The following is an 18,819-nucleotide window of genomic DNA, read 5'->3' on the forward strand; positions in this document are numbered from 1 at the left end:
GGACAGGAAATGGTAGAGACTATTACGTTACAGTCAGAACTATCCACGAATGAAGCCCGTTACCCTGAATCTTCTCAAAGTAATTTGAATGATGGTAATTTTCTTAAAATGCCTGTTCGGATATCAAAGATTATCTTTTTAAATTTATACCTATAGCTGTGAGATCCTCCGGGGTCATTCGGGTTATGGTAGCAAGATCGTATCCCGCCGAAGCGAATAAAGTAAAGTACTCCTCGAACTGGAGTTCGGTAAGCCAGGCATGTACCACGTCGAGATCTGCTGGCCGATCCGGATGACTTCCCAGGGAACTGATCGAGCACCGTGGCGATGAGGCCAGGGCCCCTGGTCCTCTGGGACCCAGATGATAGCCGGAAGCTCTTCCGGAATCGAGGGAAGCGGTCGAGTGCCTCGAACCAGAGCCTGACCCAGAACTGCCGGGACTGTCTCTGCCCGGACTTTGAGTCATGTCGATACCTGTGAGATGAGAACGAATGATCGAATGATAAAAAAAAAAACAAAACAAAACAAAACAGAATTATACACGGAATGTCGAAGACTGTGAATTCATCGAGGGTTTAGCTATTCGCGAAATTAGACGTACCCTGATCCTCGGCATGGGCGTACTTCCCGACGACGGGGGGAAAGGCGAATCCAGGATGGGTGAAAATCGGACCGGGACTCTTTCCGGCCGGCATTCCGTAGGATCCGTCGTCACCGCCGCCCCCGCTCCCCGACAAAAAGCAGCCATCTTCGCTGCTCGCATATCCCGCGGAACCGAAAGACGAACCGGAGTGTCGGAAGACGTCCGGGACGGCTGGTGGAGCAACCTTTTTAACTTGGGCCACTGCTTTCGAAGGTCGGCTCATGCCGCCCACTGAAACATTCCGAAGAATAGATTATGCAGATTATAGATTGTTGGTAATTGAGAATGGAAACAACTTTCCCAATGACAATAATCGATGAATTTTCACGTAGTCGCAGTTGAATTACTGAACGAGGTGTAGAATGGTGAAGGTAAATTCAATCGAATTTAATTTGACAAAAAAAATAAAAAAAAAAACATCGTTCCTTCAAAGAAGATAAATGAGAAAAACTCTTCTAATTGGAAGTAGGTACACATACGATGAGAGCTTAGGCGTAAGGAATTTCTTTAATTTCTTTGAATACTGAAAGCATTTGGCTAGTCAGATTAAAAAGGAATTGCAGCTAATTTTGTCCCATGAATGAACCTTTCATCAGAGAGAATAGTCTGACTATGTAAACACGTTACAATTGGTTAAACGATATGCTTTTAGCAGTTAAAACAAATAGTATACATCGACGTGGTGACTGTGTGTATAAACGAGTATAAATAAAGTATTTTCGTAGTTCGATTTCGTGCAGTTTTCTGATCTTTCTCTAAATCGAGAAAACCAACACGTTTCCAATCAAACTGAATTCAATCAACTTCATCAGCTGCAAGTTCTAAATCGTTATTTCCTAATTTCTCGCCTATATACACCATTTAGTGAAGATTGGCACCGTGCACCCCGATCACGCGCAATGAATTTTAAAAGGCACGCCACGTTTCACTGATTGGCCATTGCGATTTGAAAAACACTTATCGTTACTGTGCACTGCGCAGATTCGTGATTTGTAGACAAAATGCCGCGAGAAAAAAGTTTGAAAAGAAAAAAAAAACAAAAAAAAACACAGAACCATAGAGTGTCCCCACAGACCGCGAAATGAGAAACATCGTCCTACCACCCCCAATCGGATCCTTCTCGGAGGTTACACCGACGTTGACAACCGTTCATAGGAACGAGATCATCGCATTAATACACTCGGTAATTCTGTAAGTTGAAAACTGAGACGCGGTGGTTAAATTTTTCGTGAAAACAAAGAGAAAAAACAACCACAACGTACGAGGAGGAGTAGCAAAGAACAGGACGAAGAAGCCACGAGACTACGGCGACCACTACGGGACGGGAACAACGCCGTCCTTCTCCCACCACCCCCATGAAACGCCATGCAACGCCACGCGATGGAATGGGATGGAATGGGATGGGATGGAATGGGATGGGATGCCATGCCGGTGGCAGGAGCTACACGACGAGGAGGACCGTCCTCCTCCACCTCCTCGTCCTCCTCCTCGCCGTCAAGGTATACCTTAGCGTCGAGAAACGTGGCTGCAACATCAGCATCAGCATCAGCAGCACCAACCAACAGAAGGAACTAACAGCAACGTAGCGAGTGTATGTATGCTCATCTCGAGGAACAGGTTTTCACTGGCGTAGGAAGCGTCTAAATTTAAATCGTATACTTGACCGTAAGCCGGATTGTGTCGCAAGCTAGTTTCGAAAAAAAAAAATAATCCACCCGTAATTTTCCTCCTACCTAACCGTCCACCCCTTCAACGTATACAAAGGTTGTTTTTGAGATAATGAGATGGGGAGACCATGCATGTGGTTTAGCGGCTAGGCCATTATGAGAGAGATTTTGAAGTCCGAATCAAGGGCTTTTTAACATCTTCAAGTGCTGTCAGTTGCGTGATGTTCAATGTGCGCGTTGTACTCGTATACGTATACACTGTAGTTAGTCGAAAGAGGATTTTCTTCTTTCATTAAACTTAATTTTTAATCCGGGGGCTGCCGCTTTTACACACGTAAACGTTAGCCAACGGTAGGACGGGAAACAATCAACCTTTATTAAATGATTGAAGAGTATTACGCAGAAACAAGACCGACAAACGCAATTTCAGCCATGCTGGAATAACTATTGTTAACGAAATAGACATCTTTTTTCAACCACAACGACATGAAATATTAGCGACTTGGTGACTTGTCGACTCCATTGATCATCGTACAGTAATTCATGACAATCACACCTACGCAGAGGCTGACAAATTACCAATGATCAGTTTTCTCCTGTATAAGATATTTATAACAAGTCGTATCTTCGTTTAGATTTCTATTCTCAGGATCGTTAATTATTCGGTAAAGAACCATCGATCTTATGACAAAGAAAAACTGACGAGAAAAAAACAATATCTTGGACTCAATCTTATCAGAGACGTTGAGAGTAAACATGCCATTCGAAATGTCGCAAACAGGTGAATATGCGAAAATGCGGAAAAATTGAAAGGATCAAATACGGATTTCATCAAGGTGTTGCAACCTCACACGAGTTTCATCAATTATTCATTGTTAGAAGACATTCTTCTTTGCTCTAAGTTAGTCTGAAACGTACAGCATCAGTGTCATCAGCAGCGGTAGCAGCAACAGCAGCAGCAGCAGCAGCAGCTGAGACACAGAACCAAAGTGGGTACAAGGTATGTGTTAAGAAAAGAAGAACGAGGTCGTACAACTTGTCTAAGATTATCTCTATATCCGTTACAATGTTTACGTATCTAACCACCGCGCGTGTAACCCTGGACAAGAGGTTTTCTTTGTACTGCATCTTGATAGAGAAGATTACGATAAGATGAAGAAGGAAATAGAACAAGTTTAGTCTTGGAGCATATAAACGCGTGTGTATTTACCTATATTGAAAACACAGGATGGGGTGGGAGGCGAAACTGGCGTCTATTCCCGACGTTTCTAAATTTCCCATTTCCTCAATTTCCCGCAACTGTGAAATCTTGAAGCAACAAGAAACGCACTTTTCGAACAACGACTTGCAAGCTCCGAAATGGAAGCTTACGTTACTCCTCGTTACTTCGGGAGTGCAAGCAGTGTTAAACAGCGGTTTGTTGTTCCAAGTGCCACGCCACCGCTGTAAACTAGAAGGTGGCAAAAAAGATGTGAAAGGGTGTCGGTGGTAGAGAAGTGCGCGACGTTATATACACAATACGTTAAAAAATAAAAAAATTTAAAAAAAAAAGAGAGGGGAAGAAAAGGAGTCGAAGAAGTCAAGACACGCACACGCGCACATGTTGGATCTTCCCACGCATCGTTTCACCGCACTCCACGCGATCTTTTCGATCGAACATGGCACACAGACTGCACATATACACGCGATTCTCAAGTAAAATAAATAATATTATTATTGCAGGGAAACGTGGTATGTGGTGTGTAGTATTTTTTATGCCGAAAACGAGGGCCGAGTAATGAAAAAAGATGATGAAAATAAATAAATAAATAAATAAATAAAAGTTCGTCTCACGCGTGTGACGGTTGGGTTATAGTTATCTCGCCTGTGTTTCGTGGGTGGACAGCTACCTTATAATATCCTCTACTACCTACATACCGGGTTATAATACGTGGGTAAACCACCGCGACCACAGAAACGTAGAGTCGAGGATGAGAGACCGACGACGTCGTATGGTGGTTGGTGTGTGTCTTACAGAAGGAAGGTGCGAAAAGGTGATGAAAAAGGATACAGAGGAATATGTGTGTGTGTATATATATATATATATATATATATATACACATGAAATATGGGAAAGAAAGGAAAGGAGTAAAATCCCCGAGGAGCCAACACACCGTGTCAATTGCTTAAGTTACGTTAATGCTGTGCGTATACGTATACAACCACTATGCGGTAGAGAGGATCGGAAGTTAGAAAAGGTAAAAGATGGAAAAAAGGGGGAGGGAGGAAAGGTGTGAATCATCCCGGACGACGCGTGAATTTTGAAAAAAAATTTTTTGTAAATAATAAATTTACACGTAACATGATATGTTTGTTCAGTAACATCTGAGCGTCGATATGCAAACGGTTTTAATAGAAAATTTAATCGTTTTTTTCCATCTTCCTCTTCTTCTCTTTGGGAATAAATTAATACATTGGATTCGTAATATAACGTTTTAATATATATATATATATATGTGTGTGTTTGCAGAGTATCATCTTCAGAATATTTGCAACTTTTGGCGAAAGTTTCGCTAGTTATTTCAGACTTCACGATCGATGGTGAAACTTATTCTTTCCGAGAGAGAAAAAAAAATAAAAATTGAAAGAAATGAACAAATCTTTACTCAAGAGTTATCGCATCGTCACGATTAATACTTGGATCCTATGATTTCGCGAGTTTCATCATCGGGATATTTGGCATACTGTATTTAGGTATGTTAAACTTGTGCAACGAGAATATTGGTTGAGATGAATTAAAAATTTCTGCAGCTTTCGTCGCAACGCTGTTGAATGTCGTTCAATAATTACAACTATACTGATACATTGATCAATTGTAATATTAATTTTTGTTCAATAAACGGATTTATCGAAGATTCTTCCCTCTACTTAATATTCCACATATATGTATACATGTATTCAAGTTATTACAACAGCCTACACACACAAATCATAGCCTAGACCGATTTTTTTTATTTTTCACACCACTCCGCGAAGCACAGCGAGAGGTTGAGTTTTATGAGAAGCTGCAAGACAGAGAAGTAGGGGAAAAAAGCAAGCAAGTAAAGGAGAAAGAAAACAGCGAAGAAGTCGAACAAGAAACTAGTTCAAATATACAATTTTTATGGACCGCCTACTACTACTACTACTACGACTATAGAATAACATTAAATACGAACGAGTTGAATAATATTTCTTATTTTTCTTCTTTTTTTCCATTAAAAATCTAAACCACGTTGCGCTGCATCCAAGCAGCAGTTTGTGTGGTTTAAAATTATGTTCGTTCCTGAATTTTAGATCCCGGATATTTTTCACCCAATAAACAGATAGTAGAGAGAAGAAAAAAATTATTCCATAAAGAATCGGGCGATATAATTCAATTTGCACCTAGCTGTAAAAAATTTTAATATACCGTCAAAATAACCGGCGTCTATAAAGTACAAAAAAAAAAAACAAACGCTTTTTTTATAACCGCAGTCGTGACGAGGTCTCACAAAATTTTTCGACGGTGTGTGTGCGTTTACATAGAAGGAACAATAAATTTTAGTATCATCGTGTACTTGGAGGGTCGAGGGTTTGATTGCGAGAAACTGAGGTCTAGGAGCTCCCAGCTTCTGTTCGCCGCTACCTTAGCTGATGAGCAACGCTAAACGATACCGAGATCTATGGTGTACACTCGGATATCTCGATTCCGCACTTTTCAACTGAATCCAAAAGTCTAAGGCTGAATTGATATAGAAAATTTTAAAAATCCAAAGGGAAACTTGGATATTATCATTCCAAGAAAAATGCAAACCCCACGTGTGAAATTAGAAATTTTTGAAAAAAGACTTGATAACCTGCAAATACATTATCATTACCAGCTCGAAGCTGTTAAAAATTTAGAACGAGTTCGAAGGAGTTGAATTTCCAAAGTCCGAATACACTTTGCTTTTTAAAAATATAGATTACTCAATTTGAGACGATCCATTTTTCCCAAGAAATGACTTGTTACATCAACGTTACTAATTACACTCTCTTTTATCATCGATTGTTCAATCGTCCAAATTCGTATTAAATTCTATGCCGCAGAGTGTACGACACGGCATACCTTGCAGACCTTGGTACAAGTATACATGGATACTGGATTGCGTAATATTTACACAAACTTCATAATTCACCTCACAGTGTCTAGGTATAAAAATTTAGAAGCGTATGATATAAGAAGTCTCGGTATAGGTCTATAAAGAAAAAAAAGGTGGGTAAGATGAAAGTGTGAGTTATAACGGTATAATATCGTCAAGGGTAAAACCGTAAGTGATATCTATATATATATATGCCGCAGGTCTACAAAATGACGGTTATCATTTTTCACGGTGAGAGAGTTTGTGTTTATTTTTTCCTTTTCTTCTTCTCGTAACAGCGAGCAACGAAAACTAGAATTTGGTAGGAGAAACGACGAAATATTTTCACTGTCGTTTCACCCAAACCGTAAACCAACCCCAAAGACTCGACTCTTGATGCTTAAGACACACGTTTAAGCCGCACAGCAACTCGGGAAGAAACCGTCGAGCTTATGCCAAGAGACGTTGCCATAGAAACGTTTCTTAATTAATCATTAAGAGTCTCTTGCGTACATACATACTGTATACCTAATGCCACGTCGCGTTAATTAACGCTCGTAAATTGCTCCTCTGAATTGGCAAGGGACATTATCAATCCCACTCCAGCATCCGCAATTACAGTCTCACCTTTTTTCATCTCTCTCTCTCTCTCTTTCTCGCTAACAAATATACGTGACATAATTTTGAAAATTAAATTTACTTCGCGGTTACACGCAGCTTCTGCAATTTCAAATTCCTATATCAATAGCTTCAAGTTGGCAAGTTTTTCGTATGCAAAGGGAAAGAATTATTTGATATACGTTTGATTCGACTACCAAATGCTATAGCGAAACGCGGCGAGAACACAATACTTATTTAATTCGACAAAATACTTTTGTCCGACGAAATATACTCGTGAAAACTTGATATAGAATTGAACATGTATTAATAGTTTTGATTACTTGTGATCGATATCAATTTCGATGACTCGATACTCGGTATTATGCTTTCTTCGTTCGCGATAGGTCCGATGACAATTTTGTCTTACGTTTTCTGTATCCGGCTCCCCAGCTAACAACCCGATTTTATAAATATCTCTAAAGTCACTTCCGTAGCGAGAGAGTTCGCCGCCTAGCGGCCGTTTACAGTACTAATATACTATATTTACGACGAATATATCCTCTACTTGTTTCGAAGCATGTTTATGCGGTGCTTCTTTCGATCGGTGTAAATTTTTTTTTTGGCTGGATTCATGTACTTATTTTATTTCAAGTACCTAATCGTTTCTTTCAACGAACATACGACACGGTTAAACAGTACATAAACTTGAAATCAAATGATACTTAGTTGACTCGATTTTAAAAACACATCAAAAAGATGCAATCGAATCAATACTTCACTCAATCGCGACAAGGAAGGCTTGAATTGAATCAAGAAATTCGCTTGGCTAAATCATTTTGACAAACTGACTAAATCGAAATTGTTGACCTGAAGTCATCGTATCTGGAACAAATGAGGCTATGACTAGATCGGGAATGGTCTCCAATAAAATCTATTCTGTTAGTTCAATAATTCCTTTTCCTCCGTGTTCTTCTTTTTTTTTTTTTTTTTTTGGAAATCAGACATTACATACTGTACATACAAGATATGATGACTGACTGCGACATGCAAGATTATAAACTCATCCTGTGAGGTTAATCGTGTGATAAGTTTGAGGCCAAGGATGTCTTGATGATAAAATTTAAGACGAAGAAAAATAATGTGGTTTAGGATAGAAACGGCTGCCAGCCAAGGTAAAAAGGACTGAAATTATAGGGGGAAATACCGTCTGAGACTTCTTATCACGCGGTTATTTAAACGCTGTTTGCACCCGCTCTGTTTACACAACTATTGAAACTGATTCGAGGAATGGACATAGTCGAGCTCTCGGCGGCGTAACTTTGAGAGATTTGAAGAGAGATGCTCCATTCGGTAGAAGATACGTTAAAAGTTCGTTTCTCCCCCTCATTGCGGACCAAAGACTCGTCGGAATTATTTATTACCGTGGTATAGAAATTGGCAATAAATTAAATTCATCCTGAACAAATTTGGCATTCACGTTTCAACTAATTTGGTCTCGTGGTTTCGATATGATAAACTCTTTTCAGGTTTTACAGATCCAAAGTTTGCCTTACAGGAACGGAGATGTGACATTTTTTTTTTTTTTTTTATTATTATTCAATATCCACGGATTTTCGATCAATTAAACAAACTGATTTTGATTAATCATTTTTTCAATAAATCGATTAGTTTACGGTTTCGATTAATCGTTCTTTCCGATTGATCAATTAATCGAATTTGCCTTATAATAATTCTGCAAGTCAATCCGGTATTATTAATCGAAACAGTAGATTAATCGATTAATTGAAAAACTGATCAATCGAAAAACTCAATTAATCGATCAACTGCACAACACTGATATGCGTAAATAAATATCTATACTTTTCGAAATACCTACATTAAGAAAATGACGAGAATATGAAAGAAACGACGTCTCGTTTAATAGTCGAGATTGCGGCACGCGATTCCTGAATTCCACAGTGCGAAATCGTCACTTTGTTACGTATAATCTAATCGAGCGGTGCTGTACGTACATAACAATACAATAAATACGGTATATAGGTGAGGAAACAAACCCCGTATATAATCATAAATCGATCGTCTTTCCCCTAGATTTCACCTATCCGAATCTAATTCAAGCTGCGTTTGAAGACAGGACAGCCAGGCGAACTGGATATAAAGATATCGCTTATAGATTTATTGCCGGGTGTTAACAACGTTGGTCGTAGGAAAAAAATAGAAAAAAAAAAAAAACAATCCTCTCGAATGCTTTCTTATCTGGCACGTCAGTAATTCAGATTGCGATCAGCGTAGCGGCATGTCATGCCTGCGGATCGCTCTATAAGAAAACTCGTATCGCAACAACCTGTTCATTCGCACTATAATAATACCTGAACTCGCTCACTTCACTTCACTTCACTTCACTTCGCCTCGCCTATTGTATAATAATATTCTGCCAAAGAATTGTGAAGGATCGCGGAAAAAAGATAGGAAGAATTGACTTGTTTATTTCTTCAGTCAACCTTCGTTCCCCCCGAAATTATTTCTATTATATATAGAATGGTTACATTGTTCAAAATATTTGACGAAAATAACTGCATATCAAAATAATAATTACAAGCATCGCATAGTTTTACAAACCGTGATTTCAATTGTTGATTAATTTTCTGAAGAATGATACAACGATGAAATGTAACATGCTTGATTGAATTTTCCTAGATTTAAATTAATTCAAAACCACTCGACGTGTGACCGGAATTGAATAAATTAAAATCAATTTCATGCAAATTAACCTAATTGATTAATCAATTATATCAGTTCAAGACAGATGATTAGTTCAATCGTTAAAATCGTTTCGAATGTACGGAGAATAATTCGATATTTTGCTATTGACATAAATTTGATTAACGACGAGCCGATTCCAGTTTTCGAGATTGTCAAAATAACAAATCAGTAATAATAAGGCGAAAGAAAAAAAGGAAGATTAAAAACTTACGTTGCATAAGATTACGCCAGCTGCCGTAAATGGCCCTTATGCATTTATCCAAAGGACCGCTTACGACGCTGTAATTGTTGAACAAATCATCGGTTTTCTTTGGTGCGATTAATAAATTTCCCTCGGACTTGCTTCTGACGAGATTCGAAACAGCGGCCGAAACACCGCAGCCACCGCATCCTCGACGAATTTTACGATGATAATATTTATTGTTTCCAACATCAAACACAGCGGGGTAATTAACTACGGTCCCAATTTCCTGATTATGACTAACGGGTTGATTCCAGACCTCGATCCCGGGATCCCGGAAGCTCTGATAAGTGGACGAAAGCTTTCTGCTCGATCGTTGAAGGAACCGTTTTCCAGGCGGTAAAGGCGGCGGTCCCAAACAGCCGGAGACTGCCGTGATAGCCATATTTTGAGGAGAGTCGGAGCCGTAATCTCGGTCTAAAATTATTCCCTCCGCGTGATAATTAATCAAAATTTTTGAGAGGAAAAAATCTACGCCCAAGAATCTCGTAATTCTTAAGCGAAAGCTCGAATGGCTCGCAATTTTTTTTGTTTTTATTTTTTATTCCGATATTCTTTCAGATGCACAATACGAAATGTGATATTACTACACTTTCAGGATATTACTTTTAAGTTTGAAAGAGAAAAAAGAAAAAAAAAAAAAGAAGAAACAAATATAATCGTAAAAAAATTGCAGGATTATTTCATCCGAGTTTCTATAATTTGAGATATTTTCTTATTTTTTTTTTTTTGTTTGTCTGGCGTAGGAGAATAGAAAAAATGGGAATGGCACGGCGCACTGTGGTGTGAAGAAGAGATAGAAAAAAGTGATTTCTTGAACGCGATCGAATCGCCGTCCGGCCGATGGACCCGGGCTTAAGGAACTGTCGGAAAGCTTGAGAAAACGGCGCCGCAACGACGAGGGAAGGGAAGGTAAGGTAAGGAGGTAAGGTCTGAGAGGCTATCTATCGGTCGTCGTCGAAATATGCGTGGGTCCGGGTCCAGGTGGGCAGAACACGGCGACGTAGACGAGGCCGTCAGTAGGTGGACGGGTTAGTTTTGTTGCGTAGGAAGTCACCCGGGTGCGTAGGAAACCGATGCCGGGAGGGAAACGAACTAAGGAACGCGCGAGACGCGGCGTTTATGCCCCGGATGAATTAAAAGTGCCGATTGTGAGAGAGTGAGAGAGGGAGAGAGAGGGGGATGGGGGAGAGAGGAGAGGAGAATATCGTTGTCGTTGACGTAAAGACGATTGGTCCAATTTATCATGTTTATTATATGTGCTGAATTCGAGACGAGAAACTCGAGGAGCCGCCAATTTCATCCAGACATATTTGTGTGCGTGTGTGTGTGTGTGTATATATATATATATATATATATATGTATATAAATATATACATATACATATGTCGTTTATGTCGTCGAGTCAATTATGCAACGCGTATAATATGAGATGTTTCGTTACATTAAGGAAGGTCGCGGGATACTTGACTCTGTTCATGGACAAAGAAAAATTTACAGTTTACACGCTGTATGTGTGTGTGTGTGTGGTACAGTGGTGATAAATGAAGATGAAAAATTATGCAGGATTCTGTAGGACTTAATTTATATTCATTAAAATAACATGTATACCTCAAATGTTCAAGGATTTCTGTTGCAACACTTGTATTAATAACTCGTAGACACGTGCGTCTAGTATTTTAATTTTATTTATTATCATTATTATTATTATTATGTATTGTGGAATGAAAACTTTAAACTATCTATTACATTAATTTTACAATTTATTTTTTTATTAACGTACGTATTCATTTTCGAACGCAAGTTTATTATCGGGGCGGGTTTAAAATTCGGAATTCGAAGAGTTCCGAAATCGGCTAATTTCGAATAACTTGATCCGCGAAACTTGAAGTAAAGAAATCAAACTTTGGAGAAACAACAAAGTTTCGAACGGTCCCGAAATGCCAGATTAAGAAGATTTGAGTTAGGATAGAAGAAAATTGCTAAAATGTAGAGTATCGATAGAGTAAAATTTCAGAAAATAAAATATACTCACACAGCGTGGTTTACTCAACTAATGGGTGTAAAAAATTAGAAAAACCGAAAATCAGAATGACCAGGATTCCGATCGTAGAAATATCGAAAATCCAAAGCAAAGAAAGATCAGAGTGGTGAAATTTCACCAAGCCAGAAATTCAGGGAACCGTAAATCTTTGATCATTCGGGCTTTCGGATTTTCAAGTTTTCTCATTTTCGCATTTTCGGAACTTTGGCTCGTAGGAGTTACGCCTTTTCGGAATTTTATCCTTTCGAAACTAAGAGCGTCGGGTTTCGGACAATTCGAAACTTTGATGTTTCGTCAAAGTTAGATTTCTTTGCTTCAAGTTTTGCGACCAAAAAATTTACAATTACAAGTTTACGGAACTTCTCAAATTCGGAATTTCAATCCCGCCCCTTATTATCGTGTATATTATAATTTACAATTATTACGCTTCAGGCATAACGTATACCTGTACGTATAAGAAAATACACTGTACACGTATATATGAAAATTTTCATGCGACGTATTCTTCATTAAGCATTTAAACCATATCATTTGAATTCAAATTGGTATTCAAATTCGAGTTGCATGCCTAATTAATTTTCCCTAAAATTTGCAAAGTCCGCCGAAAGCTCGATGCCTACGTTACACGTACCTACAACTCGGTATATACGTTATATAAATAACGGTGTTTCATTTTCGCGTTCAGTATCATCTTCTTCAGGGTGAAAAACGTAACAACAAAAAAAAAAAAAAAAAAACATCCGAGAAATTTTCCGAGCTGCTAGTCCATGGATAGAAGAAAAGATGAATGTAATAAATTTGAATAATCAAATTATATATATACACCTTATACTCGAGAATTAGCGAGATAAGTGCAACGACCGTAAATCGCAATAAATAAAGAGATTTTTCCCAATATTATACGCATAACACTTCGCGTCGTATATTAGGGAGCGAAAAAGAACTTTTTACGGTAATTTCTTGAGCACAGGCGGCGGTGGGGGTAAAAAAATTAGGAAAACTCGGTCGGGGAATACTTTTCACTTCATATTATACATATATATATATATACGGTAAAGAATTTATGAATGGATTAAAAAAATAGAAGAAATAAAGAGAAGAAATAAAAAAAAAAAACGGTAGACGCGTCTACGTAGGCGTTACGCTGACTTTAAAAATTAACATAATACGCCCGTGTGCAAAGTGAAAGCAATGAAGTTATATATATTCAACCGTATTCGAAGATTTATACACGTTATAATATTATATATCGTTATATATACATATATATATGCATATACCGAAAGCACGCGAATATAAAACGCATGCAATAATAATAATAATCCAAGTATACACGGTCTAATAAAAGAGAGCAAAACGTTGCAATTGATGCTTGTATACTAGACGTGCTAAACTAAGCTCTCTTCCTCCTCCTCCTCCTCCTCCCCCTGCTCCTCCTCTTCCTCGTCCTCTTCGACGTCGTCTGATTCATTGATCGGCAGCAAAAGGTTCAATGTCCAGGGGGAGAAGATTCTCTGAGCACGCAACCCGGAGAGCTCAAATCTCAAACCTCGTAACGTTACTCAAACAATGAATACATGTATGTACAGATATACAAACACCTTGTTATTCTGGACATGCGAGTTCCGCAATCTGAATTTGGTATGTCGAGAAACTGAAATTTACACCGGGTACGGTGAAATAAACTGATTTTAGCCACATCCGGCCATTACATACAGTATAATATTATACACATACGTAGACTGAGAAAAATTTCATTTGGTATAGTAAATGGAAAAATTTAGTAAAACAGACTCTGCATTTGGTCTGACAAATAATCATATAATACGGAGTACGAAAGTTCTTTTAAAATTGAGCTATGCACAGGGCTCTTTTTTACTTCTTCAATTTTCACGATTTTTTTCATTCAATTTGTTCCCAACAATGACAATTTACATTATATCGCAGTAATTACTCTCGAGTATTGAAAACCTGTTGGACGTACTATCGGTAATAGGAAAAAACCACAAAGAAACATGTTGAAGAAATAACATAGATGTATAAGAGTACCGTTTACACAATTCTCTGTAAATTTCACATGAGTAATTGCCGGGAAGAAGGACACAGTCGCATCGTATAAAGAGAAGGTAAGAACACGCGTCATAGCGGAAATACCGGAATGACGATTGTACATACATATGTATATATATATACAGGTACGTATAAAATGTGAATCGGTGGTAAAATTCAAGGTTCGCGAAGCAAGATCTGCGTTAGACGGCGTAAAAACTCGGAGAACGTTGTAACAGGGGGGAGAAGTATAAAAGTAAAAAAAATTTAATTAGTTCAACGTTCCGTCGGGCGAACTTCCGCTGTTTCTTTCTTGTAACAATACGCTGATTGCACAGTTTTATTACAATACGTGACCTTGGAACAATATTCAATACGTAATGTTAATTTTATGCCATTATCAACATCTGTAAAATTTTGTTCAAATGCTTGAATCCATTAATTTTTCATTATATTTCTACAAGCCCGTGCTCATGAAAGAAAAAAGAAAAAATCCCAACTATTTTCTTGAGAAAGTATGAAATTTTTTTGAAAATATGCGAATAAACCAAATTTGCATATATATATATATATATATATACTATATCAGGTTAACGTTGAGATGAGAAAAATTCGAGACTAAAGTACTTGGAAAAATTTCTGGCCAATTTTGTTTGCATCTCTCCGCATCAAGAGTGGGAAAAAAAAAAGAAAAAAAAGAGGTAAAAAAAAAAAAGAACGGTGAAAAAAACGAATTCGCAAAACACATAAAAGTTTCTCCTCTCTTCAAGTTTCTTCGCGTTTCGTTCGTTCTTTTTTCCTCCTCCCTCGGTCTCGTCGTCGCGCCACTTTATACCCGCGAGTAAAAGCTATACGTACGTACAATACATACGTATATATATACGATACATATATATATATACAAAAAAAAGATTCACGTGGGAAAAATATTGTCGACTTAACGATTTTCATTTTCTACCAAGATCGAAAAATATAGTTCCAGGTAGAAAATGAAAATTAGTTTTTTAGCTGTTGCCGGAAAGTCTAGTATCCGTTACTATTCTCTCTCATTACGATCACTGTTACTAGATTTTCTTGCAACCGTTGCGAAAATTTAATGCTCGTGCAACGATAAATTGACGTCAAAGCCTTGTTTAATTAAAAAAAAGTAGAGTAAACCGAACGAACTGATTTTGCGTTGCAATAACCAAAAAAGGATCGACGTACCTCGTTTTTCGTAATCCCAACAATATTCAAACAGTTCTTTTTAACGATACCTGTCTTACACAATTTTTCTAATTACTGTGACAAATGAAATTTTTCTCAGTGTACGTACCAACTTCTTTTCTTAAACGCCGAGCATTCTTTGCAGTTCAGAAACAATAATTAAAATAAAATTCATGGATAAGGAATAAATAAAAAAAAAAAGCAGGGAAACAAAATATTTTTAAATTCTGTAAAATTAGCAAATTCGCTTTCGTTTCATCACTGCGGAAGTTTATTTTCACCGTAAAATACGTTCTCGGATACTTGGCGAGACGGTTAAATCGAAGTCGAAGTAAATGAGGAAAGAGGGAAGAAAAGTTTGGAGGATGAATCTGCGATCATTTGAGCGTGTAACCGTATAAATTTAGCCCTGGCAAAGGTGGCGTGAAATCTTAGGGACTCGTAAATACGCGTCAGTTTCTACTTATCGCGCCATTACTCCTTCCTTGCTGCTGCTTCTGCAGTATCGAGATGCATCGCAGCTCGGAGAGGAAATTAACGAAGCTCACATTTTTCCATACAGTGAACTCTCTCAATAGGACCGTAACAGTGCAAAAAAAAAAGGAGAAGGGCAATCTTTTAGAAGTCGGACGACAATTTTGTTCAAATAAAATTCCCCGACTTTTTTCCACGATACTTAAACAATGTTGGGCAGCTTTTATCACCGAAAGCTCCAGAAGCTTGTGCACCTTGTAATATATACAAATTTGGATCTTAAAATCACGCAGCATTGCTTCGTTTCGCACAAACAATTAGAAATTGAACGATATCATTTCCAAAAGTTGGTTTAACTGAATTTACGACGCATAACCGAAGTTTGAATACGATTTGTAAAAAAAAAAGAATGTAAATTTTTTTCTACGAATCTTCGTAATTCCCTGACTTTTTTTTTCTTTTTTTTTTTTAACCGTGTACAAAAGCGGGGAAGCGGCCTTATTAAGAGAGTGCACTGTAATTAATAATCTAAAGTGGGATGGATCGGTTCTCTCTTCTTCCTGCGCAAAATAGTGCTGGAGGAGAAAAATAAGGAGGAGAAGGAAGGAATGATACGGCAAGTGGGAGGAAAGATAAAAAAAAAAAAAAAAAAAAATGCCAAAGAATAAAGGGGGAAAGAAAAATGATGCGATTAAGATAAAGACGCGGGTGAGATGAGGGGGAGGAAAAAAAGGGCGATAAATCGATAGACGACTTGGGTGCGGCGCCCGTTTCACGCTAATATCGCTGCACGCGTGCGTTTTAAAAGAAGGAAACTAGTATTTACGTGCCTTTTGTTTTTTTTATATATATATATATATATATATATATAGTAGAAGTATAGAAGAATGAAAATGTAAAAAAAAAAAGATGTACATTAAGAATAAAAACGATACAGAATCGTGAGAGTTTCAAACGTGTTGTAGGAAATTATAAATTATATTTTCAATATAAAACTTAGAAAAAAAAAATTGTTCGAGACGCATTTTTTTCTTTTTCTTTTTTTTTCAAACAAACGGGACATTTAGCAAAAATTTCTCTTGTTCCGAAGCGAATATTTTTGTAACAGACTGATGTTCAAGTATTTTCAATAAAATTTCTGGCAGTTTGGGATTCTCGGCACGAATTCTGATGGTACCTAAGTTAGAAAATTAAAACAACCTTTTTTTTTTCACTTTAAATCAAAAGCCCCAACTAAATAAGTCATTTTATATTCGGAACAGGTAGATTCGGTCTTTTTTCCTCAAACTTGGCTCTCTCTCTCTCACTCTTTTTTTTCTTTCTTTCTTCTTTGAAAATAAACTGTCAAAACCAAAGATTCTATTCTACAAAATATTCGTGTAGTCCGAAATTTCCAAGGTTCCGATATCAAACGACAAGTGAATAGAATCCTTTTCCTACCTAGAAAGACATTCAAGATCGTCGCACAAATCGGCACAGGCGTTCAACCCTTTGAGTCACACATAATTGTGCTGAGTCAACTTGTGTAACGAGATAGTATTCTATGGTTTTCGGGGTTACACAGATTACGTATTTGAAATCAGATTTCAAAAATTCAAGATGGCGGATAGAATATGGCGCGAAAAAAATTTCAAATTTGATCCAATGCGGTAGAAAATTTTCAATTAATAATTTCAATATGTCGCAAAGTTCTCTAAATATACAAAAAAAATGTATACAAAATAGGTGGTAAGAATAGTATAGAGGGTAGAATAAGGAAAAAATAAATAAATAAAAAAAAAAAGACACGCGCCTGGGTGACTTACACGCATAGATATATACTCGAGGATGTGGGCGTATGGCCTAAATCAATAGGTGAAAAAAATTCGGCCAATCTGTATTCATTTTACGAACTCTGGGACAATTCAATCTTCCCGCTCGAAAGGATCTCCGGCTCGGTTTGCGTTGAACGACGAGGATGAAAAACAGGGGCAAGAGAAAGATAGAAAGAATAGAAAGAGAGAGAGAGAGAGAGAGAGAGAGAGAAAGAGAGAGGAAGGGGAATGTTGTAGACAAAGACGCGAATACACAAAGCCGATTTTAAATTCCATCGATTCTGAATCTGGAATTGGGACGGTTGGAAGATTGCCTAAACATTCTGCAAGAGAATTATCTCAAGGACCAAGGAACCTCGCCAGGAATAGAAACTAGACCTCCAGGAAACTGTAACGTCACTTCTAAGTACATAAGAATGAATCGGAAACTAGGAGAAAGACGAGGAAAAAAAAAATTTACAATTTAAAAAATATTCAGCAACGTTATTTCCGCCAAAAATTAGTAAACATAAATTATAAAGCAGCAGACCTAATACGTAAATTATATTACGATTCTGTGCCAAATTCGACTAACGCACAGACAGCTAAGATAAGATAGGAAAAATTTGAGAACAAGGTTTTTACAATTAAAATCTTCAAAATGACAATTTTTTTTTTATATATTCGATACGCGAACAAAATGCGAAGCTTAAAAACTTTCGAAACAGATTGAGAAAAGAAAAAAAAATACAAAATAATGATAAAACCCATAGTTGAAGTCATTTTGAAAATTGAAATGAAAGAACATTTCCTCAAAATATGAATATTCCAGCTTCCTTCTGCTATTCGAGTTTGCTCAAAATAATCTCTGTTACACGGTAAAAAAAAAAAAAAACGTTCAATTCGTGCAAGTATCTACAAACTTTCCGAACTGTCGCAAATAAATGAGATTGTTGATAATTTTTCAAAACCACGTTTTCTTCGTCTCCTTCCAAAATTTCTAATTCATTCGACAAAAATCACTTACAGGGTCAACAAAATTGGCCGCCGTCGTTCCAGTTTCGCAACTTGAACAACAGCTTGCCCACACACACACACACACACGCATATATGTATGCATATATACACTATTATACACCCTTACTCTGTGTAAGTGCCCGTGCAGCCCAATGCAGGCTCTTGAGAACCCGCAGCATGCCGCGTTTCGCATTATGCAAC

At 37.5% G+C, this 18,819-nt stretch overlaps 1 protein-coding gene across 6 annotated transcripts in view; it reads right to left on the minus strand.

The window, feature by feature from the left end:
- The window catches only part of LOC124298903 (caskin-1), a 54,730-nt gene that overhangs the window by 5,910 nt on the left and 30,001 nt on the right, over positions 1-18,819 (minus strand). For 5 of the 6 annotated variants that reach the window (XM_046751541.1, XM_046751546.1, XM_046751545.1 and 2 more), the window contains 2 exons: positions 602-874; positions 151-474 (listed from right to left, as the gene is read on the minus strand). In XM_046751541.1, coding sequence (XP_046607497.1) covers positions 151-474; positions 602-874 — 597 coding nt within the window. Of the gene's footprint in view, positions 1-150; positions 475-601; positions 875-10,005; positions 10,494-18,819 lie in introns of those variants that run through there. The other variant, XM_046751540.1, reaches the window with a different exon arrangement.

This window comes from Neodiprion virginianus, chromosome 2 (assembly GCF_021901495.1).
Source record: "Neodiprion virginianus isolate iyNeoVirg1 chromosome 2, iyNeoVirg1.1, whole genome shotgun sequence".
NCBI lineage: Eukaryota > Metazoa > Arthropoda > Insecta > Hymenoptera > Diprionidae > Neodiprion > Neodiprion virginianus.